This window comes from Perognathus longimembris, chromosome 13 (assembly GCF_023159225.1).
Source record: "Perognathus longimembris pacificus isolate PPM17 chromosome 13, ASM2315922v1, whole genome shotgun sequence".
Taxonomy (NCBI): Eukaryota; Metazoa; Chordata; class Mammalia; order Rodentia; family Heteromyidae; genus Perognathus; species Perognathus longimembris.
In genome coordinates this window covers 11472172-11499623 of record NC_063173.1, presented here as the reverse complement: position 1 = coordinate 11499623, position 27452 = coordinate 11472172, and the positions used below count along the sequence as shown (strand labels likewise).

The 27452-nt window shown below is 57.0% G+C and overlaps 2 protein-coding genes across 3 annotated transcripts in view; both read left to right on the top strand.

Annotated features, from left to right (window-relative positions):
- Arhgef17 (Rho guanine nucleotide exchange factor 17) overlaps positions 1–11117 on the top strand; it is a 75293-nt gene extending 64176 nt beyond the window's left edge. Inside the window, exons 20-22 of the mRNA XM_048359812.1 lie at positions 3799–3805; positions 8865–8869; positions 11107–11117. Coding sequence (XP_048215769.1) covers positions 3799–3800 — 2 coding nt within the window. The 3' untranslated portion in view covers positions 3801–3805; positions 8865–8869; positions 11107–11117. The remainder of the gene's footprint in view (positions 1–3798; positions 3806–8864; positions 8870–11106) is intronic.
- Relt (RELT TNF receptor) lies at positions 7012–24637 on the top strand. 2 transcript variants are annotated; one of them, XM_048359816.1, is made up of 11 exons: positions 7012–7131; positions 18243–18313; positions 19646–19720; positions 19803–19969; positions 20162–20241; positions 20783–21037; positions 22070–22150; positions 22387–22468; positions 22627–22884; positions 23183–23381; positions 23519–24637. In XM_048359816.1, exons 2-11 carry the CDS (start codon positions 18266–18268, stop codon positions 23564–23566), a joined length of 1293 nt encoding a protein of 430 aa, XP_048215773.1. In that variant the 5' UTR covers positions 7012–7131; positions 18243–18265; the 3' UTR covers positions 23567–24637. The 2 variants fall into 2 exon arrangements, with proteins under 2 accessions (XP_048215773.1, XP_048215772.1); XM_048359815.1 differs by lacking the exon at positions 7012–7131 and adding an exon at positions 8834–8948.
- The last annotated feature ends 2815 nt before the right edge of the window (positions 24638–27452 follow it).

Below are 27452 nucleotides of genomic sequence, written 5' to 3'. Positions count from 1 at the left end.
AAATTGGACCGGGATTTGATATGAAGAGGGAACAGTTGAACCAAGGCAAGGAAGGGTGCAGGGCCGTGGTGTGATTGGCACTGGCACAGATCAAGTGAGCAGAGGAAGAGGAAAGGGCAGGGGAAGCTAGAAAGGGAGCTTTGAAGGCACCTGCTTCCATGCCCACCACAATAGGTACCTAATACATAGTTCTTGAATTTAGCCTGGAGAGGCCAGTTGAGATCTACAAAACAATAACCCCAGCTTCAGGGTGGCTGTAGGCTGGGAACTGGAATCTTCCAATGGTCCTGGATGTTGCTACTCTTGTTACGCAGTGTGTGTGTGTGTGTGTGTGTGTGTGTGTGTGTGTGTGTGCAGAGGGAGAGAGGAGAGTGGAGAGTACTGGAGCCCGAACTCAGCCAAGTGCTGTTCCTTAGCTTTTTTTTTGCTCAAAGCTGACACTACCTCTTGAGCCACAGCTCCACTTCCGGCTTCTTGGAGATGAGTGTCATGGAATTTCCTGCTCATGCTAAGTTTGGGCCATCATCCTCAGGTCTCGGCCACCTGAATAGCTAAGGTTGCAGCTGTGAGCCACTGGTGTCTGGTTCTTCTTATCCTTTTTCAGAGGAGGAAACAGGCTCCCTGAAGTGAGCTTCCTCAGGGGCATCCATCTTCTAAGAGTTAAGACTTGGGTTCACATTGCTCTGCTATTGTTGCCAGGCCTGGGCAGGGAAGAGAGGAAAGGAGAAAGCGGTGGGGCCAGAGCCACATCTAGTCATTCATGGTGTCCCTGGCTCATGTTCTTCAAGAGCAGTCCTGGAAAGAACTTCCTGACCCCAGAGGAGAGGAGAGGGTCAGAGCCAAAGGCCATCCAGAGGGCAGGGTTCACCTACACCGTCTACCTTCCAGAGAAGGTGGAGCGCACAGGGAGACAGGGACTTATCTGAGGTCACACAGTAAGGCTTAAAGGGTTTCCTGTCATCAGAAAAATAACCCTTAGAAACCAGGGGGAGGCAGAAGACTGGAAAAGCTGGCCCCTGTCACGTGTTTCAAACCATTGTCAAGACACTGGTTTGTGGGTCCTGAGGGTGCCGTGGGGGACATCAAGTTTAGCTGAGAGGTCCTGCCTTCGTTTAAGGAGAGGATGGGGATCCAGACACCTGAAAACTAGCTCCAGCCCTGATTCTCCAATGCTGTGTGCCCAGAGGCAAGTGCCCAGCCTTCTCTGGACCCAGCTGACCTCTGGGAGCCCTTCAGGTCTTTTGCATGCCTGCCAAACACCAAGTTTCTCTGTGTCCTCCCAGACATTAAGCCACGGCCACATTCAGGAAGCTGCACAGGGGAAGTGCTATTTTGGGCCCAATTATGGCCAGTGAGGAGTCCTGACTGGTAAGAGGCAAGTGAGCGGGCACGCCAGGCTGGTCAGGGCTAGACGGCGGGGCTGCGCTGAGAGGAGGACAGTGGGGCCCCTGTGTCAGAGATAAATGGGGGGCAGAACTCTTGGGTGCTGGCCTGTACAAGGATTCGGAATGGAGAATAGGAAGAAGAAGGAGCAAGTTGGGGTGTCAGAGTTCAATGGTCTGGCAGAAGCTGGGGCTCCTGACATGGGTTTTCTGCGTTTCCTCCTCAGTAACACCCTATGTGTGTGAGCTCACGCTGAGAGATAAAGTCACTTTCCTGAGGCCACACAACCTGGCAATAGCAGATCTAGGACTCGACCCTTATCTGTGTGACACCAGAGCATGCATTTCTCATTCTCCCCCCAATTTCTCTTCTCCAGGCTCCTTGATCTCAAATGCTTCCGCAAGCTGCCCGTTCCCTAGGCACGGCTTACACACTCCATGGCTTTTCTTCTGCTCTGTAAACTGAAGTCTGAGCTAGGCTCATGCCTATCATCCTAGCTACCCAGGAGGCCGAGATCTGAGGATTATGGTTCAAAGTCAGCCTGGACAGGAAAGTCTTTTTTTTTTTTTTTTTTTTTGGCCAGTTCTGGGGCTTGGACTCAGGACCTGAGCACTGTCCCTGGCTTCTTTTTGCTCAAGGCTAGCACTCTGCCACTTGAGCCACAGTGCCACTTCTGGCCATTTTCTGTATATGTGGTGCTGGGGAATTGAACCCAGGGCCTCATGTATACGAGGCAAGCACTCTTGCCACTAGGCCATATCCCCAGCTCCAGGAAAGTCTTTGAATTAGCCACCAGAAAACTGGAAGTGGAGCTGTGGCTCAAAGTGGTAGGGCACAAAAGCTCAGGGACAGTGCCCAGGCCCTGAGTTCAAGCCCCACAACAGACAAAAACAAACCTTTAAGTCTGACCTGGGCAGTCCCACCAGCCCCACTGAGTTTCCTCTCTCATATCCATCACTGGACCAAGAGCCTCCCATACTTGCCTTCCTGAACACCAGAGCAGGAGACCAGAAGGGTCCAAGCCCAGGAAAATATAATCGATGTTGGGTTTTCCCATGAAGGGGGCAGTGAGGCCCAGGATGGGATTTGAGAGGCCAGCACCGGGGGATTCCCCTCTAGACCTAAGTGCAGGCTGAGCCTTGTCCTCAGACCCAGGAAGCATGTCTAGCTCCCGGCCCCATGGAGCGAAGGCACTTGTAGATGGCAAGGTGTGCCTGGCTGTACTACTTTTCCTGCTGCCAGTCGGCCTAGGATGAGATATTGAAATTTAAGTCTGAGCCTCTAGCCTTCCCCCCCCACACCCATTTTTCCATTTTTTTTCTTTTTTGGTGGTACTGGAGTTTGGACTCTGGGCTTTTCACTTGTTAAACAAGCACTCTTACCACTTGAGCCACTCCTCCAGCCTCTGCCTATGGTCTTTGTGTTTATTTCTTAGGCTTGAGTTCTGCATCCACATGGTTTGACCGATGTTGGATGGAATTTTTTTTTTTTTTTTTGGCCAGTCCTGGGGCTTGGACTCAGGGCCTGAGCACTGTCCCTGGCTCCCTTTTGCTCAAGGCTAGCACTCTGCCACTTGAGCCACAGCACCACTTCTGGCCATTTTCTGTATATGTGGTGCTGGGGAATTGAACCTAGGGCCTCATGTATACAAGGCAAGCACTCTTGCCACTAGGCCATATCCCCAGCCCTGGATGGAAATTTTAATTAGACTTGTAGTTGCATCTATCCTGAGCATATAGACTTTTTTCCTTTGTCATTAATTGCTAAACAATTCAATATAGCAGTGACATCACATTAGATATTAGATGTAGTCTACAGATGATGTAAAGTGCTGGAGAAGATTGCACAGGACGGCATACATCCAAACACTGAGCCCTTTTATATGTCACTTCAGCCTTTGCAAACGGTGGTGTCCGTGGGCTTCTGGAACCAGGAAACCAAGGTGAATCGCACTTCCACGTGGGAATTCCAGTTCAGCCAGCAGGGGGTGCCATGCCCCCAACGGCAGATCCCTTCTGGCTGTGGTTCTGTGACCCAGGACCCCCGCCCCCCAGGCCGGGCCTTGCTGGGATGTGGAGCCTAAACCGCCTCCGGGTCACTGTCACAGTGCATCTCATCACGGCCCTGTGCTGTGTGCCACGTATGCTCAAGTGCACTGGTGCAGGTCTCGTCTGGGCTTGCTTCCCAAGCTGCCCTGGGTGACACTCGGCAAGATCTTCTCCGGGATTTCCAAGCTCAGATACTGTAATGCCGAGACTCCTCGGGGTCACGTCAGATGCCAGGGTTTTAGAGAGCTTGTGTTTCAGTCTTCTCCTCAGCCAGCCCTCTCTAAACGCCATAAAAGGTCAAGTCCTGTGGCCTCCACCCCTCCTTTCCTGTCTCCTCACTGTGGACAGCCAGCTGCGGCAGACTCAGGAAGAGCGCCATCGTGAAAAGGCTTTGGATTGGGCAGCTGGATGGGGAACTGGCTCATCCGATCGGCAATAAATAATAATAGGCTCTGGGGCTGGGAATGTGACTTAGTGGTAGAGAACTTGCCCAGCATGCATGAAGCCCTGGGTTAGATTCCTCAGTACCACATACACAGAAAAGGCCGGAAGTGGCGCTGTGGCTCAAGTGGTAGAGTGCTAGCCTTGAGTGAAGAAGCTCAGGGACAGTGCCCAGGCCCTGAGTTCAAGCCCCAGGACTAGCAAAATAATAATAATAATCTCCTTCATAACCTCAGGGGTACATGGATAGAAATGTGCAGGCTACGGCTCTGTGGGCCTGCGCTATGGACCCAGAGTTAGGCAGGTGACTTCCTCTTACAGAGAACTAGAATGACCTCAGGCAGCAAGTTTGGCACCCTAGTTTTCAGATGGGGAAACAGTGTGAGTGTAAAGGGGGATTTGATCAATGCCTCGCAGAGGGTTGATAGTAAAGATGAACCTGGGAACTCTATAGAATGCCTGAGTACTTGCCAGTGCTCCTTGACCCAAAATCATTTGGGTTATTAAGGGATACCTGAAATGCCATCATTGGAGCCCAGACCTTGGCATTAGGGTTGAGGGTTGAGGGCATCCTAGGCACCTCTGGCCTTTTGGCTGCCCCCCCACCCCCCAATTCTTTCGTGGGATGGGATGCAGTGTCCCGTCGAAATTCCTGCCCCCAGCTCTGGTGGAGTCGGGGGTAGGGAACACCACTGACACTTGAGGGGGCTGAATCCATGGTTCTGACATCAGTATCAGGGAGCGCCTTCTGCCCTTCCCCCCACAAACTAGACACAGCCAAGAGCAATAGAAACTCTTCCCCTGCACCCTCGCACCCCCCACCCCCACTCAGGTATCCAGTTCTCTTCCTGAAATTTTCTGGACTCTGGGGACCTGACCTTTCCTCTCCCTCATGGCACAGATTCAATGACTCAATTTGTTTAGCATTCCACCCCAGCCCATCTATTCCCAACAGAAGTATTTACCTTCCTCCATCTCCTTCATGGGCTGTGATTATCCTGACCCTGGCCAGGCCTGTTCCCAGCACTAAGCCCTCCCTGCTGTCTGGGTTTCTTCCCAGTTCTGATGTCCTGACCACCTGAGAGCTCCTTAAGGGTACTGAGTGGGAGACGCTCTGGCTACTGAGCTGCTACCTCTGGTTCTGACACATCATGGCCACACAGGGGTACAATTTACAGAATGAATAGTACCCGGGCTTGTGTAACCATACTGTCTTGCTGGATACTCTATTTTTGTTGTTTTAATTTAATTGTGTGTGTGTGTGTGTGTGTGTGTGTGTGTTAGTACTTGAGCTTGAACTCAGACCTTGAGAGCTTACCTTTTTTACTCAAGGTTAATACTTCACCACTTGTGCCACAGCTCTACTTCTGGCTTGTTGGTGGTTAATTGGAGATAAGAGTTTCATGGAAGCCTGGCGCTGGTGGCTCACACCTGTATTCCTAGCTAGTCAGGAGGCTGAGATCTGAGGATCACAGTTCAAAGCCAGCCAGGGCAGGAAAGTCCACGAGACTCTTATCTCCAATTAACCCCTAGAAAACCAGAAGTATTGCTGTGGCACAAAGTGGTAGAATGCTAGCCTTGAGCAAAAGAGCTCAGGGACAGTGCCCAGTTCAAGCTCCACCACTGACAAAACAAACAAACAAACAAAAAAAGAGTCTCATGGACTTTTCTGCTCTGGCTGGCTACAGACGTGAGCTACCAGCACCTAGCTTAATTAAATTTTAAGACAGGGCCTCAGTTTCCTGAAAGCTGGGATTATAGGGATGTATCACCATGTCCAACTGCTGGGCACTCTGATTTCTGGCATTGGTAATTGGCAGGGACAGCTGGTAGTGAGGTAAGAAAAGAGCATATTGCCTGTCCTGATGGAGAGGCGGACTAAACCTCTGGCAGATGCAGGGGGAATTTGGAGCAGGCTAGAAGACTGTGCAAGAGCCCATGTGGGCCTCTTATAATAGACCTCCATGCCTGTATTTTGTTTTATTTATTTGATTTTTTTTTTGTCAGTCCTGGGGCTTGGACTCAGGGCCTGAGCACTGTTCCTGGCTTCTTTTTGCTCAAGGCTAGCACTCTACCACTTGAGTCATAGCACCACTTCCGTTTTTGTTTTTTTTTTTCCCCCTGTTTATGTAGTGCTGAAGAATCAAACCCAGGGCTTTATGCATGTGAGGCAAGCACTCTACCTCTAAGCCATATTCCCAATTTGGCCTGTATTTTCTTACCAAGCAGATGAGGGATTCTAGGGATGGGCCTGGGTTTCTCCACCAAGACAAAGTGAGGTTGTTCTTTTATTTTTAAGTTATATAAATAATAATGATTATTTTTGTTATTATTTAGGTCACGGGGCTTGAACTCTGGGCCTGGGTGCTGTCCCTGAGCTCCTTTGCTCAAGGCTAGTGGCCTACCATTTGAAGCCACAGCACCACTTCTGGTTTTCTGGTGGTTAATTGGAGATAAAGAGTCTCATGGACTTTCCTGCCCTGGCTGGCTTTGAACTGCGATCCTCAGAGCTCAGCCTCCTGAGTAGCTAGGATGACAGGCGTGAGCCACCGGTGCCCGGCGTGTGTGTGTGTGTGTGTGTGTGTGTGTGTGTGTGTGTGTCCTGGAGTTTGGACTGGGAGTGGGGGGGAATCCCACAAAAACCCCAGCTAGCTTCACAGCGGGGTCCTGAGACCTCAGCCTCCGGATAGTAGTTAGGATGACAGGTGTGGGCCACCAGCTGCCCAGCTTTATTATCTTCAGACCAAAGCGGTTATGAGTACAATGCATCTCGGTCAATGTCACCGTGAGGTCGTTCTTGTTGGCCACTGACATCTAGGAGGAAGAGAAGGCCCGGGGAAGGAGCAACCGTGGCCCCAGTCCCGAGGCCAATGGTCACAGGACCTAAGCAGCATCCAAGTCTCCATCATCTGTTTCGGGGTGGGGGTGCCCTGCCGCCCATTCCCGCGCAGGTCCTGCAGTTCCACAGGGTCTCGAAAGATGGCGACGTAGCGTAGCGCCGCGGGGGCCCGAGAGTCGCAGGACCCTCGGAGCCTCGGGGGCCGGGGGCCGGCGGCCACGAGCCGCAGCTCTGACGTCGGGGGCGGGGCCGGCGGGCGTGACGCGGGGGGCGGGGCCGCGCAGCTTCCCTGCTCGGCCGGCGATTCATTCAAAAGGCGCGCAGGCAGCGCGGCCGGCCGGGCGCTCGCCGAGCCGAGCCGAGCCGAGCCGGGCCGTGTCGCTGAGGTGGACGCGGCGCCCAGCGGGAGCTGCCGGCCAGGTAAGGAGGGCGCGCGGGGCCCCCGCAGCCTGGCTCCCCGCGTCTCGGAGGAAGTTCGCTGGCGTGGCGGATGCGGCATCCCCGCTTCCCGCAATCCCCGTCCCGTCCCGGCGCCTTCCGCGCACCGGCCTCGGAGCCCCCCTGCGCGGGACTGCGCGTCCTCCCGCCGCGACTCGTGGGCCCGGCCGGGTCCTGCGTAGCGCCGGTCACAAGGTGTGTGAGGGAAGCCGTGGGACTTGGGGAGAGGGGCCGGCAGCACCCCCAAGCCGCCGTCCCTGGCCCCCGGGGGTGGCCTGGACAGTGTCAGCCCGTGGCGGTGCGGGACGCGGCTCGCGAGGCGGCCTGGCCCAGGCGAACGTGTGGCCGGGACCCTGGCTGGTGACGCCGAGCCTGGCGGGTGACAGAGGGGACTCTGGGTGTCGGACGCCGGCAGCGCGTGTGCGCCACTGTATGTGAGGGACCCAGGTCACTGGGGTCACCGAACGTGGGTGGCCCTCCGTGTGGCCAGCGCAGCGCTAGCACCAGGCGAGTGTAAGAACCCCAAGTAACACCGGGGAGCCCTGAATCACTCGGGTCTTAGCGTGCATGTGGGGTCAGAGAGAGAGAGAGTCGTTGGGAGTGTGTGTCTGACTGTCAGGTACTTTCTGGCTAATGTGGAGGAGGGGTAAGTAAGTTAGGGGGCCGGAGGAAGTGGGTTGCCCCGAGTCTGCCTCTCGGGAGATCATTGTCGTGAGGGGGGTGGAGTGGGGGGGGGTGAACCCGGAGGGACTGGGCCTGGCAGACGAAGAGGGACCCCAGCCGAGTGGCATCTGGTGAAGTAGCACTATACCATCGCACACACTCACCCAAGTCCCCACACCTGGCAGAGCTGGGCCTCTAGGTAAACTTTATCATCTCCGTGGGCCAGCTTTGTCTGTCTTACTCTCAGACTTTACCCCTGCTGGGCCTCAGTCTCCCAGTCTACACACAGAGGTGTCAGGCTGTGAATGGACTGTGAATCATCACTTTGGGATCCTCTATTGTTTTTGGGTCAACTGCCTCGGTTCTCCCTTCCCTTCAGGCAGAAGACTGCAGCCAGCGGGGGCCCTGGGGCCTGGCTCCTGCTGGGGAAGCTGGAAACCTGGGGCTGTACCCAGGTGCTCATCAGTGTTAGGGGCACAGCCCTATCCACAATTGGTTAAGGAAACATCAGACTCCCGCCCAAAGGCTGCCTTGTCCTCCATTCCAAAATGGATCCATAGACCACATAGGCCCTAATCCATAGACTTTCTTGACTCATGTCTACCTTCTTCAGCTTCCCAGTCAGAGGACAAAGGAGGCACAAAATTGTTTCCCAGGAATGGCCTTTGGTCTGGCAAGCTATATTCTCCCTGGATTGCTGGAATAGGGCCCCTTTTCCATCTGGGCAAGACCCCCTCCAAGGACCCCTACTCCAGGAGCAGGGTCGGTAGGGTTTGTCAAAGTGGGTGGATATTGGGCTCCCTAGCCCAGGAGGTATCAGTGGGGGTACGTACTGTACCTACTTTATGTAGGATGTGGAAGTTCTGTTTGCTTCTGTCATCTTCTGAAAATGTTGATTGTATTGGTGGCAGGGGCAGGACCCAGGCTCTTTTTTTTTAAACACTATAATGTGCTGTCTGATTAAATCTCCCCCCCGCCCCCCGCCCCGGTGAATCTTTCTCTGTTTCAGAGAAATAAATTGTGGCTCAGAGAAGCAAAGTGGCTTGCCCAAGGTCGTGTAAAATTAGGATAGTGCCAGGACTGGAATTCAAGTCTTCTGACACTGTGAGGTACTTAAAGAGGACCACACCTTCCTGGTAACTACTTGTGGCTTTCTTGAGCTTCCAGGCCTGATCTTGCTAGGGCGTCCCACTGTGAATTCTCAGTATGATGTATGTGCACATGTTTCATACATTGTAGGTGGGTGGGTTACATGATCTGCTTGTTCTTCCTCTTTCCCTCAGCTCTCACTCCATTCAGAGGTCACCAGAAAGGTCTGTTTCTTGCCTTCTAAGAGCTGGCACTCAGCTTTGGGAGTGAGTATCCATTTGGCTTTGGAGTATCTTGAGCTGTCAGCACAGCCTAGGGTGGCAGTTAAAATTGTCCTTATCCAGGTGGTTCCCCCCCCCCCGCCCCGTTTGCTGTTGTTCTAGAAGTACTTTCCCAAGTCTACCCATTTGCCATGAAGGGGAGCAGATGGAGTGAGTGACCTGGAGCTGGTGCATCCTCCCTGGGCCTGTTTCTCCATTCTCCCCAGATACCCTCTTCTAGATCTGACCACTCCTGTGGCCTGGCATAGAGCTGGCCTTACCGATCAAGGCATCCCTCAGTCTTCCCTGGAACGACTGGAGCTGTGCTTCTTGGGGCTGATGAAAATAGCTGTGTCTTGGTCTCCAGGGGCTGAGCCCAAGTTATTTCCATCCCTAGCAAAGAGGTGGAAATAGCTCACAGCCTGGGAGGGAGAGAAAGAGAAGGAGGGCTAACCAAGGGTTAACCTCTCCTGTCCCTGCCTTTGTGGAAGGCCCCCAGCTCCACCCTCTGCCCTGTTCCAGCTAGACCTTTCTGGGAACGTGGGCCTCTAGGGATGCTAGAGGGCCAGGCTGGGTTTTTACTGTGGCCCCAGTTGGAACTGGCATAATAGTTGTAGGAGAGTTGTATCTGTGTTCGGCCGTGGATGGGAGATGTTGAGGGGCCGTCAGTGTGCCCTACACATAGGGTCATGAGTCAGATCCAGCAAGCCCAGCTCAGTCCTTCAGAGGGAGGGACTGAGGCTCTGAAAATCCTAGGGACTTACCAAGCCCCCAGAGCCCTGCTGTTCTGGCTGTCCCCTCCAGACAGGGTACTTATCTTTTAACCTACCACTTGTTACTTGGCCTGCTGGACATGGGCCAGTATAGGAAGCAGAAAAGACACCCCCAAAAACAAACAAACAACAAAAACCCAAGCTGCTCTTATGAACCTGCTCAGGCCCTGCTCTTGTGCCCAGACTCCTATCCCAGCTTCTCTACTCCCTTTCCAGCCTTCCACACACTATCAGTGACCTCCCTGAAGTCTTGCCTGTTGCTGGTAGAATAGAATGCATACTCTATTTCTGACCTGAGGCCATTTTCTCCAAGATCTTGTAACTTTCATTTTCACTCGCATCTCTCCCTGCCAGATGCCTCCAATGCTGCCTTATTGCTCCCCTTTTTAGAACCCTGTGGGCTGGCTAGTCTGTTTCACCCAAGAAACCCTCTGAGCCTGTCAGTTCACCTTCACAATCACAGTCCACCTGCTGTACATCCTTCTTGCTGCTAGGGTACAGGCACAGGTGGAGCTACCCATGGGCACTGCTTCTCCAGTGGTCTGACCAGCAGACTGGCCCTCTGACACTGGGGAGGCATGTAGTAAGGAAGGGCAACCACCTGGGATCCCAGTGCCCGCTTCTCAGGAGGCACAGGGAGGTTTGCACCCAGGTGAGGTTCACCATGGCCTGAGTCTGAGTTTATGCTAGGGGTGAGACAAAGGCCCAAGGCCACTCCTGTGTGTCGGGTAGATTTGGTGCTTGCCATAGCCCTCCGCAGACTGTCATTCTGGGCCAGCAGGGAGACTGTCCCTGCCGAGGCCTTGCTGTGTACCAGGCCCAGCTTAGCATCTCCCATAGCAGAACTTGATGGAGACCCCTTACTTTTTAAGTTCTTATGCGGGGGAGCTAAAACTCAGAGCACAGGGAATAGTCCCAGTTTGTTGCACACAGCTCTTCCCCATACAGCTCTGGCCTGGGCTCAAGTGGGAGGGGAGGGCTGGGTGCTGTGTGGCAATGCTGGAGTCAGTTTCCAGGGAAGGAGGAGGCTAGCCTGGCTAAAACAGCGGCAGGAATTATTGATGGGATGGATATTCAGCACCAGGCCTAGCCTGCCCTTTTATGGAACCAGGTAGATAAGGGGGTGGGACCAGGGAGGAGCCTTCTGCCACGTGGATACTGAGGTGGACCAGGGAGGGAAAGACTTTGTCTGAGATCACCCAGCAGGTCCTGATTATTTTCACCCTACCCCCCTTCCCCCTTCCCACCCAGGTTTGGGCTAGGTTCTGGTATCTGGGCAGATCTAGTAACTACATTGTGCTGAGCCGCGGGCTAGATTTGGTGCTGCTGGGTGTGGGGCTGAGGGAGCCTGGGACAGGAGTTAGTGCTGTGTCCCCGCTGAGCCCTCAGCCCTGACATTAGGTCCCTGGGGCTATGGAATCTCAGCCTCCTGCTTCTGAGTGTCATCAGTGCCTCCAGTTACAGGCAAGAAATGGAAGGCTGACAGGGAAAGATACTTGCAAAACCCTGCTGTCACAAAGACAGTCTGTCCGACTTGAAGTCCACAGTTCTTTCCTGAGCCACCCTGGGAAAGATGAACGCTCTATAAATAAACTGCCCATGTGTCTGTGAGAGTGTGCCCTGGCTACTCGGTATACACAGAGGGGGATGGACAGGGGTGTCTACAGCCAGTTAGAGGCAGGGTCTGAAGGCGGTGGAAAGAAAGGCAAAGGGCTTACGGAAGCTGCTAAACTTGGCTTTGTTTGCTCATGGCAAGAAGGAAAGGAGAGAGCAGAGGGTCCTCCTGCAGTGTGCCCACCTCTTACACACCCTGCTCACCCTGCTCAAGGAGCCCCCCTGCTCAGGGGGCCTTTGTGCTTCTGGGATGGGCCATAAGGCACTGTGAGCCAGTGGTTGAGGACTCCCGCAACAGGGAGGCTTCCTGCAGAGAGGATACGTGGGCTTCAGCCTGGTTGTTAGAAGCGGTGCTGCTCAGGTTTGCCCTCTGGGCTTTCTGCCACACCGTGAGTTTGGCTGGATAGGCACAGATGCCTATTACTGAGAGGAAACAGAGGCTTGGACTGTTGAACTGTCCCTGTTCGGTACTTCTCCAGACTTCCTGACTGTGGCCTAGCCTGGCATAGAGGCAGGTGGGCCCGAAGCTTGGCTAGGAATGGACACGAATTTCCACCTATGCTGTTGGGTAAGCCTGGCTTTGGTGCTTAGTTTAGGTTCCTGTTGTAGCCTTCATAAGACTGGTGAGAACTGCCACTCCCAGTCTAGCACTGCTTACAGCGCTCCAGAATCCTCTCGGCATCCCACCTCCACTGGCAGGGAAGGACCTGAAGCTCAGAAAGAGAAAGTGACCCACCGGAGTGTGAGCCCAGACGAATTGCTCAGAGCCCAGCCTCATCCCTCCCAAACCTGCCATCAAACACACTTGCTCAGCCTGTGTCTGAGCACGGCTTGGTCTGTAGGGCCTCAGGAGGAACTTCCCTCCTCAGCACCCAAGCTTGGGGAATTAGAGAGAGCATGATGGCCGGTGATCTCTGCTCAGTCTCTCTCAAAACTTTTGCCCCAGTCACCTAGGTAGGGATCTTGGGGACAGAACCTGAGCCGAGCAGGCTCTGGCCTACCCAGGCTCGTTAGTGATTTAGTGCCAGGTGTACATCTGGGGTAGGAGGTTGCAGTGGAGTGTCCCCTAGCCCATCCCAGGCCCCTTGCTGTTGTGTCTTGGGATGGGATAATGTGGCCCAGGGCTGACCCATGGTGCTGATAGTACCAGGTTGATGGTGATGCTTTTGCAGGCTGGGGTGGGGCGGGCATGCCAGACTTGGGGTCACAAGCCAGGACTTCCTACTGCCCACCCCCACCCCAGAGGGAGTAGCCTGTCTTCTTTGAGACTATGCCATTACAAGTTACTACTCAACTTCCCTGAGCTTCAGTCTCCTCCAGTGTGGAGCATGAAACCTTGTCTTTGAGAGGTTCTATTAGCAACCAATCTGGAGAGGAAATGGGGCATGCAGTAGGTGCTTAGTGAAAGGATTATTGGGGAACCCCAGATCTGGCTCAGAGATGATCGATCAGAGACATCCTCTTCTGTAGCTTAGTCTCAGCACAGGAAGGAGAGAGATTGCATTCATACACTACCCAGACGGGGAGGAGCTTCAAGAGCCAGGTTTGGCTACCTCAGCCCTTTTCTGGGCCTCAAGGAGCAAATTACCTCCTCAGCCTCTCCTGCCCACTTCACCCACCTGAGCCATGGTAGTATAGACACAGTGGCAGCAAGGAGATCTGAAGGGCAGAACCATGCCTAGCTCTTGGGCAGCTGTTTCCTGGCAGCATGATGGTACAGGACTAGGAGACCAGTAATTGAGAGGTACCCATTCGACTTGGTGACCCGGGAGACCATGACTGTTCGAGGCTGTGTGGAGGGTTGTGAGCAGCGACCTCCTCACTGAGTGGCCCTGAGCCAGCATCCGGACCTCTCTGGGTCTACCCTACTCTTTCTCTCTCCCTACCCTAGGACCTCTTCCTCCTCCTGGGATTTCCCAGGCTTTCCCAGTCTTCCTCTTTCCTATAGTTCTCAGCACTTTTTCCTGCCAGAGCTGGCACTGATTGACATAATAGACAAGTGAGCATGGGCGCAGGCAAATCCTGGAGGTCCCTGGACTGCTAGATGGGAACCTTGCCTAGGTCTTTGTAATCGACCCTCAGTGGAACAGCCTTGTATGTGCTCTACTTCTGCTCTGTGAACATCCACCTGCCAGGCCAGGTTTGAAGCTTATGGTGGGAGAGGCAGAGATGAGGCCCTCCTGGGCTCCAGCCCTAGCTATGTGGCCTCTGCTGATCTCAGTTTTCCCAGGTATGAAACAAAATTGTGCACCTTTCCCATGAGAAGTGAGCCAGGCCTGGGGTGGTGAGTCCTTTTCCCTCTGTTATGGGAGAAGGGAAAACAGGCCCATGTTTAGCTGCCTCACTGCTGCCCAGTGTGGGCACTGCCCTACTTCAGCCCCAGTTGCCAGGGAACCACTGGGTCCCTTGCTAACCTGGATCTCTCTATTGATGGGTAGTCTTTGTATTCCTGCCTAGTGTGGCCACCATTGAGGGAGGCCTGTGTCCAGCTGTGTTTCCAGGCAACCCTCCTCTTGAGGTTGGAAGGAGGTCCGCACAAGCAGTGTCTGCCTTCTCTCCTTACCTTGCCCCAGGTGGGCCTGGTACCTGCCTACCTCCAGCTCCCTCTGCCCCCTCACTTGGCAGGCAGCTGGGCTGCCTGCTGAGAAGCAAATCATTTACTGCCTCTCCTTCTTCTGTGTAACCCTTCAGGGACCCTAGAGACCCTGGGGGGAAATGCAGACTTGTGGGCTTGCAGCTGAGGTTGGGTAGCGTGGCACTGTCTGTCCACACTCCACACTATCTGTCCTGACTCTTCTCCCATACCTTCCTTCCCTGGAGGGGCTGAGGGAGTATCTGCGGTAAGTCTGAGTCTGTGCTGGGCATTGGACATAGAGATAAAGAACCTCACCTGTGCTTTTCACTTGCTGTCATGGACATGTCCCTTCCCTCATCACAGTTTCCGCGGAGGGAAAATGGGGCATGCTGAATACTGTTTGAGGGCTTACTCTGTTCGTCCTGTACCAATAATTAAATGTGAGTTCTAACATTACACTCCCATGACAGTCCTCTGCAGGGGAGAGTCCACAGCCAGAAAGCCAGGGAAGAGCAGAGTTGGCTTTTGTCCCAGATCTGTTCACACCTTAGCCTAGGGCCTCAGGTCTAGTGTTTGACCCACAACCTCACCTGGCTTCCTTTGTCTTCAGCTTGCTCTCTGTCCCCTTCCCTGACAAAGCTGAGCCATCCACTGAGGACTTTTCAGCCTCCTATCCCTTGTGCAGCCCACTTACCTAGCCACGCATGCCCTGTGGAGGCCAGGCGGTGGTGGGGGAGGCTTCCAGGAGGAAGTGACTTTGAACGGAGCGCTGGAGGAAGTGGAGGTGTTGACCAAGTGATGGGAGGGGTTTCTGAGCTGAGGAAACAGCAAGTAGTGTGTGTGTCTCTGAGAGAAGCTCCAAGTGGCTGGTGTGTGCGTATGTTAGGGGCTTGGCAGAGGGCAGGGCCTCAGAACGCCATTCTGAGGGTGATGGGAACTAGCCCCAAGCCAGGCCAGAGTTAGGCTGCAGGATGGGAAATCTTGGGAAGTGAGTTGGAGGGGAGGGCCTGCTGGGGGAGGAGGAGGGGCTGGAGTGGCCCCCGGGGTTCAGTTCTAAGAAAGGGGAAGCTCCCTCAGGCCTAGGCCTGGGCTGGTGCATAGCTTCCTCTTTCTGAGAGGCCTCCAGGGAGGCTCTTTCCTGAGCCTCTGACACCTCCAGTGTTGACTGCAGCTTGAGGGCCTGGTGTGGCTGTGCGTGTGGGCTTTCATCTGGGGGAGTTTCTGGTTCTGATCACTTGGGCGCTGTTTTCTAGTATTTTGTAGGTCTGAGGAAGCCCTCCTTGCCCTCATGAGCCCATTTGGTGGAGGCCACTGCTCCAGACCTAGGCTGGGGGTCGGGCTTTGTGCTGAATAAAGCAGACACCCTGTCCTTGCTTGTTGTCTGCTTGGGGGCAGGCAATAAACAAGTAAGCAGACAAATGCTTAATTACAAACCTGTAGCCTCTAGAGAGGAGGGCAGCTGGGGAGGAAATCCCGTGACTTGAAGCTCATGACAGCCTTTTTCCCTGGGGGATACATACCCCATCTTGCAGATGAGAAAACTGAGCCCGGAAAGAAGAGGTTCCGGTCCAACAGGGAGTTGGCGGCAATGGGACAGGCAATGGGACAGGGACTTGGAGGAAAGGTGGCCTGTGAGCTACGAACTTCCTTCTCTGCTAGATAGAACCCAGAGCCCTCCTCCTTCATCCAGGGTGGCTGGAGGTGGCTCCTCTCTTGGGCCATTAGAGGTCCTTGGACCTCAGTCTCCCCCTCTCTGCTAGCTGTCCTCTAGGTGGCCCTTAGGAGGTGCTGGGCTTTGGGACATTGACTGTGCAGGTTTTCTGGACAAGGTGGCATGGTGGGGGGGGTGGTATTCACAAATCCCCCTCTCAGCTGGGGAGCTGAGCTTCTCCCTTTGAACTTGTTTTCGGGTCTCTGGCTCTAGGGGCAGGGGTCTGAAGAGCCTTGGTGCACACATGCGTGCTTGGGCCTTTCTGCCTGACCAGGCAGATCTGGCAGGGGGCTCAGTCTGGCAGAGTGTAGGGGCTGGGCAGCCAGACTGGAGTAAGTGCTGGTTTGGGGTAATTAGAAGGTGCATAATTAGAAGGCAGGAGGGCACTAGTCGGCGGATGTCTGTGAATGCACCTGAGTGGACGCTCTCTGGCTTTGAGTCTGGGCCCCCGACCCTCACTTTCTTTCTGGAAATCTCCAGATTACACCACTTCACACTTGTCTGTGGGTGAGCAGCCACACAGCTCCTCCTGAGAGCTCAGGTCACCCAGCAGGTTTCACCAGGGTTGGGTGGCCCTGGGGCTCTCTCTTCTGCAGCCCTGTGCTCTGGACTGGCCTAGGGACTGGGAGGCCTAGGCTGTGGGCTGCCAGGTGGGCCCGTGGTGGCCTTGTGTTCAGGCCTGTGAGCTCGAGCCCTTTTGAAGGATTGGGAGATGAATTTGAGCCTGGTGCGGGGCCTGTGCAAGTTTTGTGTGACCGAATCTGAAGGCTTGGGACCTAATGTGAGGACGGGCAGGTCAGGGGATGAGTCAGGGGTGCCATCTGTTGAGTATTGACTGCCAGATGTGCCCTTTACCTACTCTATGGCCTGGAATTCCCTGTGCCTGGTTTTCCCCTCAGCTGGCCTGGGGCCCGGAGCCACAGGCTGCCAGTGACCTGGAGAGTCCCACGGATGATGTGACCACTGCCCCTCCCCCCCGCCCCATGTAACTCAAATCCCTGGCTCTGCTGAGGTCTGTGCCCAGCCAGGCCCAGGTCAGGCAGGTGGATCCGTTTCCTTGGCTCCTTTTCTAGGCGGGAAGCAGGACTGCTCACCTGAGAGGGGCTCTGGCATGATCGGGAACCTTCTGCAGGCATTGTGCCTCCTGTCAGGCTTGGGGCCCTTCCCCAGGCCAGTGGCTGGGCTCTGTGAAGCCTAGGAGCAACCTGGGGTTTGGGAGGCTGCGTGTATCCTGTGCCCAGGCCTGGCGCACTGCTTACTCAGCCTCCTGACACTGAAGCCAGGCCTCGGAGAAAGGCATCAGGAATTTCCTCATTCCGGGATGGTCCCTTCTGTTGTCTGAACTGAATCCTTCTGCCTGTTGTCCCCTCAGCCTATCTACTGACTGGAGTAGTCTGGGCCTGAGGAACCAGGACTGGGGTGGTAAGCTGGGGCGCTATAACACAGGTTTTCTAGATTTTACACTTTGTACAAACCCCTGTGGATCTATTATGTGTCTTCCCACATCCCAAAAACTAACAGTTGGAACCACTCTCTCTCTTAGTCTGCCTGCCATTCAGATGTCCCTGCCACCGAACTCCCCAGGGACAGGGCATCCTCTGTCTTGTTCATTATTCTTTCCCTAGTGACAAGGCCATGCCCAGCCCACGGGAGGCAGGGGAGATGAGGGGAGGCCGCCACGCCCACCCCAGCCTTACACGTCTGTTCAGGGACTGGGCAGGCAGAGATGCAGACCGACATGATTCAGCCTTCCCTGGGGGAGGCACAGAGAAGTGGGTCTCTGATGGAATGGCAGGGGAGAGAAGGCTTGTAGAAACGCCTCCAGAAAGAGGCCATTGCATTGGCTTTGAAAGGTGAGGGCCGGGCTTTCCTTAGAATTAAAGCAACAAGAGTGAAGGCAGAGGAGTGAATGTGGCAGGTTTGCTGACCTGGCAGAGTTCTGGCTGCTTGGATGCGGCCAACGAGAGTAGAGAGATGGGGGGGGGGGGGGGAGGAGGGAGAAAGACGGCGTTACCATCCCCTCGGTGCCTGGCCCAGGCTTCCCCTGTGCTTCCTTCCTCCTTCCTCGCTTCCCTGTGTTGCTGTGCCCCTGGGCACCTGGCTGTTTATGGGAGGGGAAGGAAGCCCTTCCTCCTGGAAAGCCTCCCCAGCCTACAGAGGTCTGTGTCAGCCCTTGCAGCCTAGCCAGGCTGGGGAGGCTGGTCCCAGACAGGCAGCCCCACCTCTGCTCACGCTTGCACCTGGGGGTGTGAGCAAGCTGGCCACGGGCCAGTGTTCTGCCCGCCCAGCAGCGCTGTGCCAACTCCTTGTCAAGTCCTGTCATCCTGAAAGTTGCTTAGGGGCGGGGCTGACGGGACGGCAGCTGCCAGCCTGGCCAGGCCCCTGAGCCTCCCTTCCATCTGCTTCAGGCCGGTGATCCCTCCCAGGCCTGATGATGAAGCTGAGCCAGCCGTGCCCGCCCGTGTCCTGCCTCCTCGTGGTGAGTCTGAGATGGGACTGGGCTGGGGAAAAGTGAGAGGGACTGATCCTGAGCCCTGCACCTCAGCCCTCCAGGGAAGAGGGTACAGCTGCTGCCCAGGTCCCTTGTGCGGTGGGAGGCTGCGATCTTCAGCTCTTCTTCAGACCGTAGGAAATACCTCCTGGCCCACCCAGACATGAGAGGGCAACCCAGCTGGGGTAGCCACAGCCTGCCTCATGCATGCCAATCAAGAAGAACGCAGCTGTCCCAAGCCAAGCCCGCCCAGGCCAGGCGATGGGCTTACTGGCAGTTGCAGGCATGGTGGAGGCCATACTGGCCAGCGGGTGGGTGTAGGCACAGAACCAAGTGGGGAGGGTGGGCTGGAGACCTGGAGGACATTCGAGCCCCAGGATTTGGAGACCTTATATGCTGGAGCTGAGATCTCTCCTGGTCTAGGGACCTAGATTCCAGGTATGGAATCTGAGAACCAGGCTCCCTACCCCTACCAACTTGGAGGAAGTGTCCTGGACTCTGGTCTAAGTTATCTTCTTGCTGTAACACTGGAAGCTCAGGGAGGGCAAGACTTGGCCTTCGCCAGGAGGCCTTCAGGCCATTGCAGGGGCTGGCAGCCAGGTCTAGGGAGTGAGGAGATCCTGAGACACTCTACCTCTAGGGTGACCGGCTGTGCTCTGTGCCTGGCACCCCACCAACCTGCTTGGGCCAAATTGGAGGACCGAGACTCCCCAGCAAGAGGAGTTCTGGGATTGGGAAGCAGGGAGGTCACTGTGGCAGGGGTGGGGACAGGTATTTGTGTTGAAAAGACCTTTCACTTGGAATGTGGCTTGTTCTGTTTGGGTGCAGGGGTGTGAATGGGTGCTTGCTGCAGAGAGAGGTCACAGAGGAGGATGCCTGGGGCTCAGAATAGTAAGCACCAGCTGCAGACTTGGCTCCAGGGATGATAAACAGAGGCTGGTTAATGACATGCCCAGCTGTGGGGGAGGGTGGAGGAGGTGGCAGGAAGGGGACAGAACTCAGAGGAATTCGGAAGCATTTCCTCATTTTTCTGCTGAGCTAGAAGAGATGTAACTCCTGACACCCGAGTGTTGGAGGCTGCAGTTCACTTTCCATCACTAGGTATGCTCCGCTCCTTCCCCAGCACGGACGGTACAACCCGTCTGGGACAGGGAAGGCTTTCTTTGCAGTATTAGAAGAGTGCCACTTAAGCCTGGGCGATGTGCTCAGTGATCCCCATTCCCAGAGCCGCAGGAAGTCAGCAGTAGGCGCATGACCCCATGGGACCCCATGCCTGGTACCTCCTGCCTTTCACCATGCTCCCGACCTGTGTTCTTCCAGCTGCTGCTCTGGCCCCTGGCCCCTCTGACAGCAACGACGGCCTGGCTGTGTCCGCCTGGGGAAGAGCCTAACCCTGTAAGTGTTGAGGCCATCGCTCTGTCTCCCAGGGGCCTCGGGCCTGGCTGCTGGTCTTGTTCTCACCCTTTCTCTCCGACAGGACCCAGGTGAGGACTCGTTATGTAGGTCCTGCCCCCCAGGCACCTTCTCAGCCTCCTGGGGTTCCCACCCGTGCCAGCCCCATGATCGCTGCAGCCTTCGAAGGAGGCTGGAGGCCCAGGCCGGCACCGCGACTCAGGATGCCCTGTGTGGAAGCTGCCAGCCTGGGTGAGCCTGGGGTTTGGAGTGGAGCTCATGCCTGGGACACCAGAGCTCCAGATCGTGGTCCTCGCCTCAGCCTTCCCGCCTGTGGAATGGAGGGGGCAGGACCGGGGGTACCTGGTAGGAAGGAAGCCAGCTTCTCTGGGGGACAGCTGTTTGGAGACGGGTGGGTCTCAATGACATCTTCTCTTCCTGCAGGTGGTTTGGGCCTCTGGGGTCCCCCAGGGTTCCCTGTCAGCCATGTTCCTGGGCACCTCCGAGTGCTCAGGGTTGTGATGGTGAGTAGGGACTGGGTCGAGGGTTGTCGGGGTTGGGGACTCAGCAGCGGAGGGGGTCTGGAAGCATGCCAGCAGTTGCCCATTTGCAGCAGGAGGTGGCCACAGTTAAAGGCTTGAGGGGTTCACATCCTACCCAGTCCCCTGTCCCTGCCCCGAGAGCCCTGCTGATGGACACAGCACCCGTACACACCTCCTCACCGCCGAGCCCGGCATCTGAGGCCGAGTTCGCCGACCACGCGTGGGAGGGTGGGATCCTGAGCCCCAGTGCCCAGGCACGAGCCGCGTGTGCCCATCCGCTCGCTCTTCACCCCCCAGCACCAGGGGCACATGGAAGCTAATGGCCAGGCCCGGGCCTGAGGAAGCCGCCTTTCGGGGTGATGGGTTGAGTGGGTGGCCAAAAGCGGAAAATAGGAAGGGGCGGGAGCTGGTGTTGGTCTTCCCAGCTGCAGAGCAGCCGCCCATGCGCACACTAACTCGGGCTCTGGCCCGCCGGGATGTGTTTCTGTCTCTCTATCCCGCTTCCCTTCTCCACGGTGCTCAGAGTGGGGGCGACGGGCCCGGCGTGGCGTGGAGGTGGCAGCAGGGTCCGGCAGCGGTGGCGAGGCCCGGCCGCCGGGGAACAGCACGCGGGCGGGTGGTCCCGAGGACTCGGCCGCCCAGTACGCGGTGATTGCCATCGTGCCCGTCTTCTGCCTCATGGGGCTGCTGGGCATCCTGGTGTGCAACCTGCTCAAGCGGAAGGGCTACCACTGCACGGCCCACAAGGAGGTCGGGCCCGGCCCCGGAGGCGGCACTGGTGAGGCCCGGCGTGGGGGCCTCCTGGTCGGGGGTGAGGGAGAGGGGGTGCCTCTGGGGTAGAGGCTGAGGCATGGAGGTGGGTAGAGGTGCGACAGGACAGCTGCCCAGCGGAGGGTTCTGGACTTCTTAGAGACCGACAGAGACTTAGTTCAAGGGTTGGGTGACCTTTGAAATATTCAATGTGACTTCTGACCTTTGGCCTGGAACCAAAAGAATGCCTGTGTCAGGCTCCGGGCAGCTGCCCTGAATGGACACGACTAGGCACTCGGGTTTCAGCTCCAGGCTGTGGTTCAGGTTACAGTTCCTGGAACCAGGAGAGACACGTTCTCCTATCCCACCCCGGGGCCCGAACCCCTTTTTTCATTTTCCCTACCTGGCCAAAACCTCGTGAGGGAAACGAGCCTGTATGCCCTCCTGGTCCCTCAGGGCCTCTTGGCCAAATCTAGAGTGACATGGCACCCCAGCGCAGTGCCCCGGGCTGCCTGGGGCTGGCCGGAGCCCCTTCTACCTGCGTGAGGTCGGGAGGGGCGAGCAGGTAGGCAGGCGCTGACTCCGGGCTGTTTCGCCTGGACTGCACTTGGTTTCCTAACCCAGTACTTTCTGAAATTGTTGGCTGCTGCCTGGGTGCAAGTCGGCCGGGCCCCAAGCCCGTCACAGTGGCCCATTCTCAGACCTTCGGGCCCAAGGTGTTTAGCAGTCACCCGGACAGGGAAAAAATGGGGGGACTTTACTGGAGAGGTTGGGCGTTCTGGGCAGGGGAAGCTCCCCCGGCCTGATGTCCCTGGAGGCTGACACGGTCTGCAGAGACTGGGATTCAGGTGGCCCTGAAGCCATTGGGCACGTGGGGCTGTCCTGGCGGAAGGTGATGCTGGGCTTCTTGGAGTCACAGCTGTAACCCGGGTCGGCAGGAGCCGGGCTCCGAGCTCGGTCACCTCGCGTCGCGTGCGACGGCCTGGGGCGCCCTCTGCTGGCACAGCTCGGGAGCTCAACATTGCCTTCCCTAGGTTAATGGTTCTTTCTCCTTCCCCAGGGATCAACCCTGCCTATCAGAACGAGGAAGCCAATGAGGACACGATTGGGGTCCTGGTACGCTTGATCACCGAGAAGAAAGGTGAGGAGAGGCGTGACCTGCCCGGTGCCTGGGCGCGGAGGGTCTCCTCCCAGTGCCCGTCAGGTGGCATGTGGCGCGGTCCTGCCCAGCTCTGCCTGCTTCATGAGGGCTGGAGGAGAAACTGCACAGCCCAGGGTGGGGATGAGAGCGGTGGTCGTTCCAAGGGTGTCTGATGGGGTGGGGACGGGTGGCCCCCTTCATCGTTGGAGCTGGGTTCTGACTACAGCTGCCCACAGAGAACGCGGCGGCCCTGGAGGAGCTGCTGAAAGAATACCACAGCAAACAGCTGGTGCAGACAAGCCACATGCCCGTGCCCAGGTGAGGGGAGCAGGACCCTCCAGTCGCCCGCCACCAGGGGCTTCCCGCGCGGGTCTGGTCCGGCTCCTGTCACCTCTGCCCCTCGTCTACCTGCTGTGGTGTCCCGGCCCTGGGCCCGACCCGCCGCAGTGACCAGTCCTCCCCATGTCCTCCCGCAGGCTGCCGCCAGCCTCGCCCGGCGCGCCGCACAGCTGCCCGCATCGCCACCACCTGCACACGGTGCAGGGCCTCGCGTCGCTCTCCGGCCCCTGCTGTTCCCGCTGCAGCCAGAAGAAGTGGCCGGAGGTGCTGCTGTCTCCCGAGGCTGCAGCCGCTACCACCCCTGCTCCCAGCCTCCTGCCCAACCCGGCCAGAGCTCCCAAGGCCGGGGCCAAGGCGGGACGCCAGGGCGAGATCACCATCTTGTCGGTGGGCAGGTAAGGGGGAAGACACAGGAGCGCTGGGGAGAAACGCAACAGCAGCCAGTGGGCGGGGTGGGCAGGGTGCCGGGTCACCGGGGCCCCTGCTCGCTGGCGCCTGCGTGGCCTGGCCTTGCTGAGCAGCAGGGGGGGCAGAGAGATCGGCAGTTCCCAGCCGGCCTGAGTCTGAGTCGTTGAGGCGCAGCGTTGGGAAGGGCTCAGGCACCATGTCCACAGGCTCGGGCGCTGACCCTGGAGCCTGCCCTCCTCCCCCGCCTGCCTCTCATGGGGGACGCCCTGCCTCTTCTCCCCCTAGGTTCCGTGTGGCGCGGATTCCTGAGCAGCGGGCCAGTTCAGTAATATCTGAGGTGACGACCATCACAGAAGCTGGGCCTTCAGGGGGCGACCTCCCCGACTCCCCACAACCTGGCCTCTTTCCTGAGCAGCGGGCCTTGCTGGGATGTGGCGGGAGTCACACGACGTGGTTGAAGGCCCCACTGGAGAACAAGGCCGGGGTGAGGTCCTGCTCCAGTGGGTTTCTGATAGCACCTGGCCAACCCCGACTAAAGTAGGGGTGGTGGTACAGGAGCTCCTTTCCTGGAGCCCAGGAGTCCTGCGACTTAGCTCCGAACCCCTCTGCCCCTGTCCTCAGGAGAACCGCTATGTGGTCCGGCTGAGTGAGAGCAACCTGGTCATCTGAGGGTTGTGTGGTCCGAGCCACCTGGCCCGGCCCTGGGAGGTTCCGAAGGCTTCTTCCCTCACGAGGCCAAGCTGCTGCTGGACTCGAGGACCGAGATGGAGGGGCCCAGCGGACACGACAGCCGAGGCCGTGGACTGGAGGTGGGACTGTTCGCCCGGCGCGGAGGTGGGCAGCCCGAGGGCGCCACAGCGAGTGCAGGAGCAGATCAAGAAAGAGCCCCGCCCTGTCCCTGCCACCCCAGACCCTCCCCTGCAGGATACCCCAGCCCTGTGCCTGCCCCGGCCATGTTCTAGAGCCCATCGGCTCATCTTGTCCCCCCGGGTCTGGGCTTGGCGGAGGCGTGGCACCTGTACCTGGTGTCTAGCCTGCACCAGGGGACCAGCCAGCCTGCTTGTCTGGGGCCGGGAGCAGCTGTGCCTCCCCCTCCTCTTCTGGTGGGGCCTGCAAAGGGAATGGCAGCAAAGAGCCTGGAGCCGGCACCCCTGGATTCGAACCCAGCACGTTCTCGGCCTTCATTGGCTTCCAGCCTTTCTGACTGAGATGGAGAGAGAGCAGCAGCTCACGCGTGGGTCCTCTCCAGTGCCCCGTAGGTTCCGGGCCGGGTCCTGCCAGGGAGAGCTCGACTCTGCCCCGCCCCCCCTTCCTAGCTTTATCTGGCCCATTCTGTGCGCTTCCAGGGCCCCCGTGGGGCTGTCCACCGTGGCTCTGCCTGCAGAGGGGGCTGCAATGCATGTGCCTGCCCCTCCCTGCTGTTTTTAACGGAACTGAAAGCCCCAGCAGGGCTGTGGTGCAGAGGCCCAGCCAGTCCTGCCCCTCTCCCGGTCTCCGGAGCTGTGGGGACGAAGTGCTGGCGGGAACCGAGTGCTCCCGGCCTCAGTGGTTTGCGCCGGTCCCCAGCCCGGGCGGCCCGTGTCTCCTCTCCGGCTTAGCACCTGGTTATTTATGTGGACCGCGCAGGCGCGGGCCCACCGCCCACCCCATTTATCTTATTTATTAAAAGCCGCTGCCACCCCGCTCCCCGCATCTCCATCCCGTCCACGTGTTAAGTAATAAAAGGTGGAAATGGTGTCACGAGGAGGTTCCTTTCCCCCGTGCCTTGCTCAGCTCGGCTCCTGAAGCCCAGCTCTGCGTCCTTCCTCGTGCCAAGCCGGCCCCTGTGCCAGGGCAACCGGGGGCGCCCCTCCCGCCATCGGGGTGCCACTGTGCTCCCCGGAGGCCAGGCTGCCAGTGCGAGCCACGAGCATGACCTAAAGCTCTCACAACCACATTCCAAACCGGAGAGAAACAGGTGAACTTAGTTTGAACGATATTAATATTTTTAACTCCTAAGTTATTTTCATTGCAATATAAAGTCAATATAAAAATTATGAACGAGCCTTTTGTTTTTGCTTTAGAATCTGACGTGTATTTTTGCACACCTTGGCGTGCACTAGTATTTCACGAGCTGGAGCAGCAGTCGTGTGAGCCCGGGAGAGAAATGGGGGTGAGGAAGGCACAGTGGGGGGCTGGAGAGGGCAGGAAGAGGGGGCGCGGGCAGAGGCCGGAGCAGGCACGGGGGGCGCTGAAGCAGTGCCGGGCTCATGCTTTTAATCCTGGCTAGTAGAGAGGCCGACATCAGGAGGCTCATACTGTGAGGCCAGCTGGGGGCACACAAGACCGCTTCTCAAGCACGAAGCCGCGAGGCCCAGGGCGGGGCATGCCTGTTAGCCCCGCTGTCTGGAAAGCCCCAGACAGGCAGATCAGGGCCCCCGAGTGCCCACTCAGGAAGCCAGACCCTAACTCAACCACGGGCACTGTTCAGAGGGCTGGAGATGTGGATCAGTGGTAGAGTTCCTGCCTCCTATGGTGAGGTCTTGAGTTCAAGCCCTGGTACCACCATTAGGAGAAAAAAGAAGGCTGAAGGCCCACCGGCCAAGTCCGAGGAGCCTCCGGGCGGGAAGGAAGAATCTCGCTGGCCTCTCCCGTCCACTGGCCAGCGTGCAGCGGACCAGCCGGAGCAGGGCCCTGGAGGAACTGTCATGGCTGTCCAGGCACAGAGGGATCCTTCAGGGTGTGGGATTGGGGCGTGCCGGATGGGGCCCCAGGAGGCAGCCCAGGTGCTGCCGTGTGAGCCCTAGCAGGTCTGCACCCCCAGCCTAGGAAAAGGCACGCTCACATGCTAGCCAGGACGGAGACCGGCTGCTGCCAGCTGCCAGGCGGCAAGGCCCCTCCATCACGCCCTGGCGTCCTCCATTACCCCTTGGTCTTGGCTCGGCAGGGTGAAGAGCTGGGCGGGGAATCAGGTGCAGCGTCTTGGTCTTGTCCCCATAGGTCCCTGCACACTCGCAAGCATCCCTGGCCCTTCCAGGCCAGGTGGAGTGGGAACTGGAGGGCAGAGTGGGGCTCCGCTTGTCACTGCGTGACTTCCTTCCATGTATCCCCTCCCCACCTGCTCCCCTCCCCACACGAGGCCCCTCCCACTGGGACCTGGAGTGAGCCACGGAACTGCCGTTCTGCCCTGGTGCAAATGGACTGTGGCGGCAGCACCCGAGCCAAAGGTGTCCTCCTGCACCCCTCGCCAGCTCCCATGTCGGGCAGGCCAGGAGGTCCTGCGGTATGCTTTTGTTTGGGGCAGTAGTGGGGCTTGAACTCAGGGTCTGGGCACTGTTCTCGAGCTTTTTTTTGTTCAAGGCTAGTGTTCTAGCCCTTGAGCCACAGTACCACTTCTGGTTTCCTGGTGGTTAACTGGAATAAGAGTCTCTCAGACTTTTCACCTGGGCTGGCTCTGAACTGTGATCGTCAGTCCCTCAGATATCAGTAGCTGGGATTAGGATTATAGGCGTGAGCCACCAGTGCTTGGCTTTAAAAAAAAAAAAAATTAGGAGCCTTGAGTTATTTTAACTACAGCTTGCAATGTGATCTTCTGTGCCCTCCATAACACCCCAAAACCGTGTGCTCACTATGTTGTTAGTCCTGGAGTTGGACACAGGGACTCGCATAAGCCAGGCAAGTGCTCTACGGCTGCGTTACACCCCCAGCCCATGAAAACTAAAATGGTATTGAATGCTGCATGGCTTGAAGAGTGACAAATGCCTGGCTTGCAGCCTTCCAGTTACTGCTCTTTGGGCCCATTTTCTCACCAGCAGGCTAAACTCTATGGGGCCCTGGGGAGCATTTTGGGGGTTTTGCCCTGTCTTTCTGATGTAGAGATCTATCCCAAGTGCTTTACTGAGCTACAGCCCATCCTTGATAGATGACAGCTTTCTTTTGTGTATTAAGATGTAAACTCAGAACCTCTGGCTTGCTAGGTAGACACTTTACCGTTGAAACTATACACCCAGTCCCTTTCAAGTCATCTCATGTTTTTGCCCAAGGCCAGCCTCAGCTCTTCCTACCTATCTGGGACAAAAGTATGATCACCACTCCTGGCTTATTGAGATAGGGTCTCACCGTTTGTTCCTGACTGGCCTTAAATTGCTATGGCCCTGATCTCGATGTCAGTTCTTCATGCCGTTACTGTGCTATTATTACCAACCGGCCCAGATGCCGCAGTGGACGCGACAGCTCCCATCTCTGTGGGGTGCTGTCCAGACCCCGTGAGGCCTGCTAGGAGGAACAGCACAGGGTGGTGGTTTTCTTTTTTCCCCAGTGCCTGGCAATATAAATCCCAAGCCAGCCTGGAATTACCTACGTAGCCCAAGCTGGTCGTGAACTCTTCCTGCTTCAGCCTCCAGAGTGCTGGGATTACAGGTGGGCACCACTATACCAAGTTCGGAGAGCGGTTATTTCTTAACTTTATTTAAAAGAACGAGTTTCAAATCTACCTGGGGGGAAGCCCAGAGACTCGTGATGCGGGGCGGCCAGCTGTGCCTCCCTCCCCCAAGAAGCACTCAGTCTGCTCACCTAG

What these genes read in the sequence shown, in the direction of transcription:
- Relt (XM_048359816.1), top strand. Translation starts at nt 18,266, where the DNA reads ATGATGAAGCTGAGCCAGCCGTGCCCGCCCGTGTCCTGCCTCCTCGTG. An exon ending in CTGGGGAAGAGCCTAACCCT is followed by an intron (nt 19,721 to 19,802) that starts GTAAGTGTTGAG and finishes TCTCTCCGACAG; the next exon opens with GACCCAGGTGAGGACTCGTT. An exon ending in ACCATCTTGTCGGTGGGCAG is followed by an intron (nt 22,885 to 23,182) that starts GTAAGGGGGAAG and finishes TTCTCCCCCTAG; the next exon opens with GTTCCGTGTGGCGCGGATTC.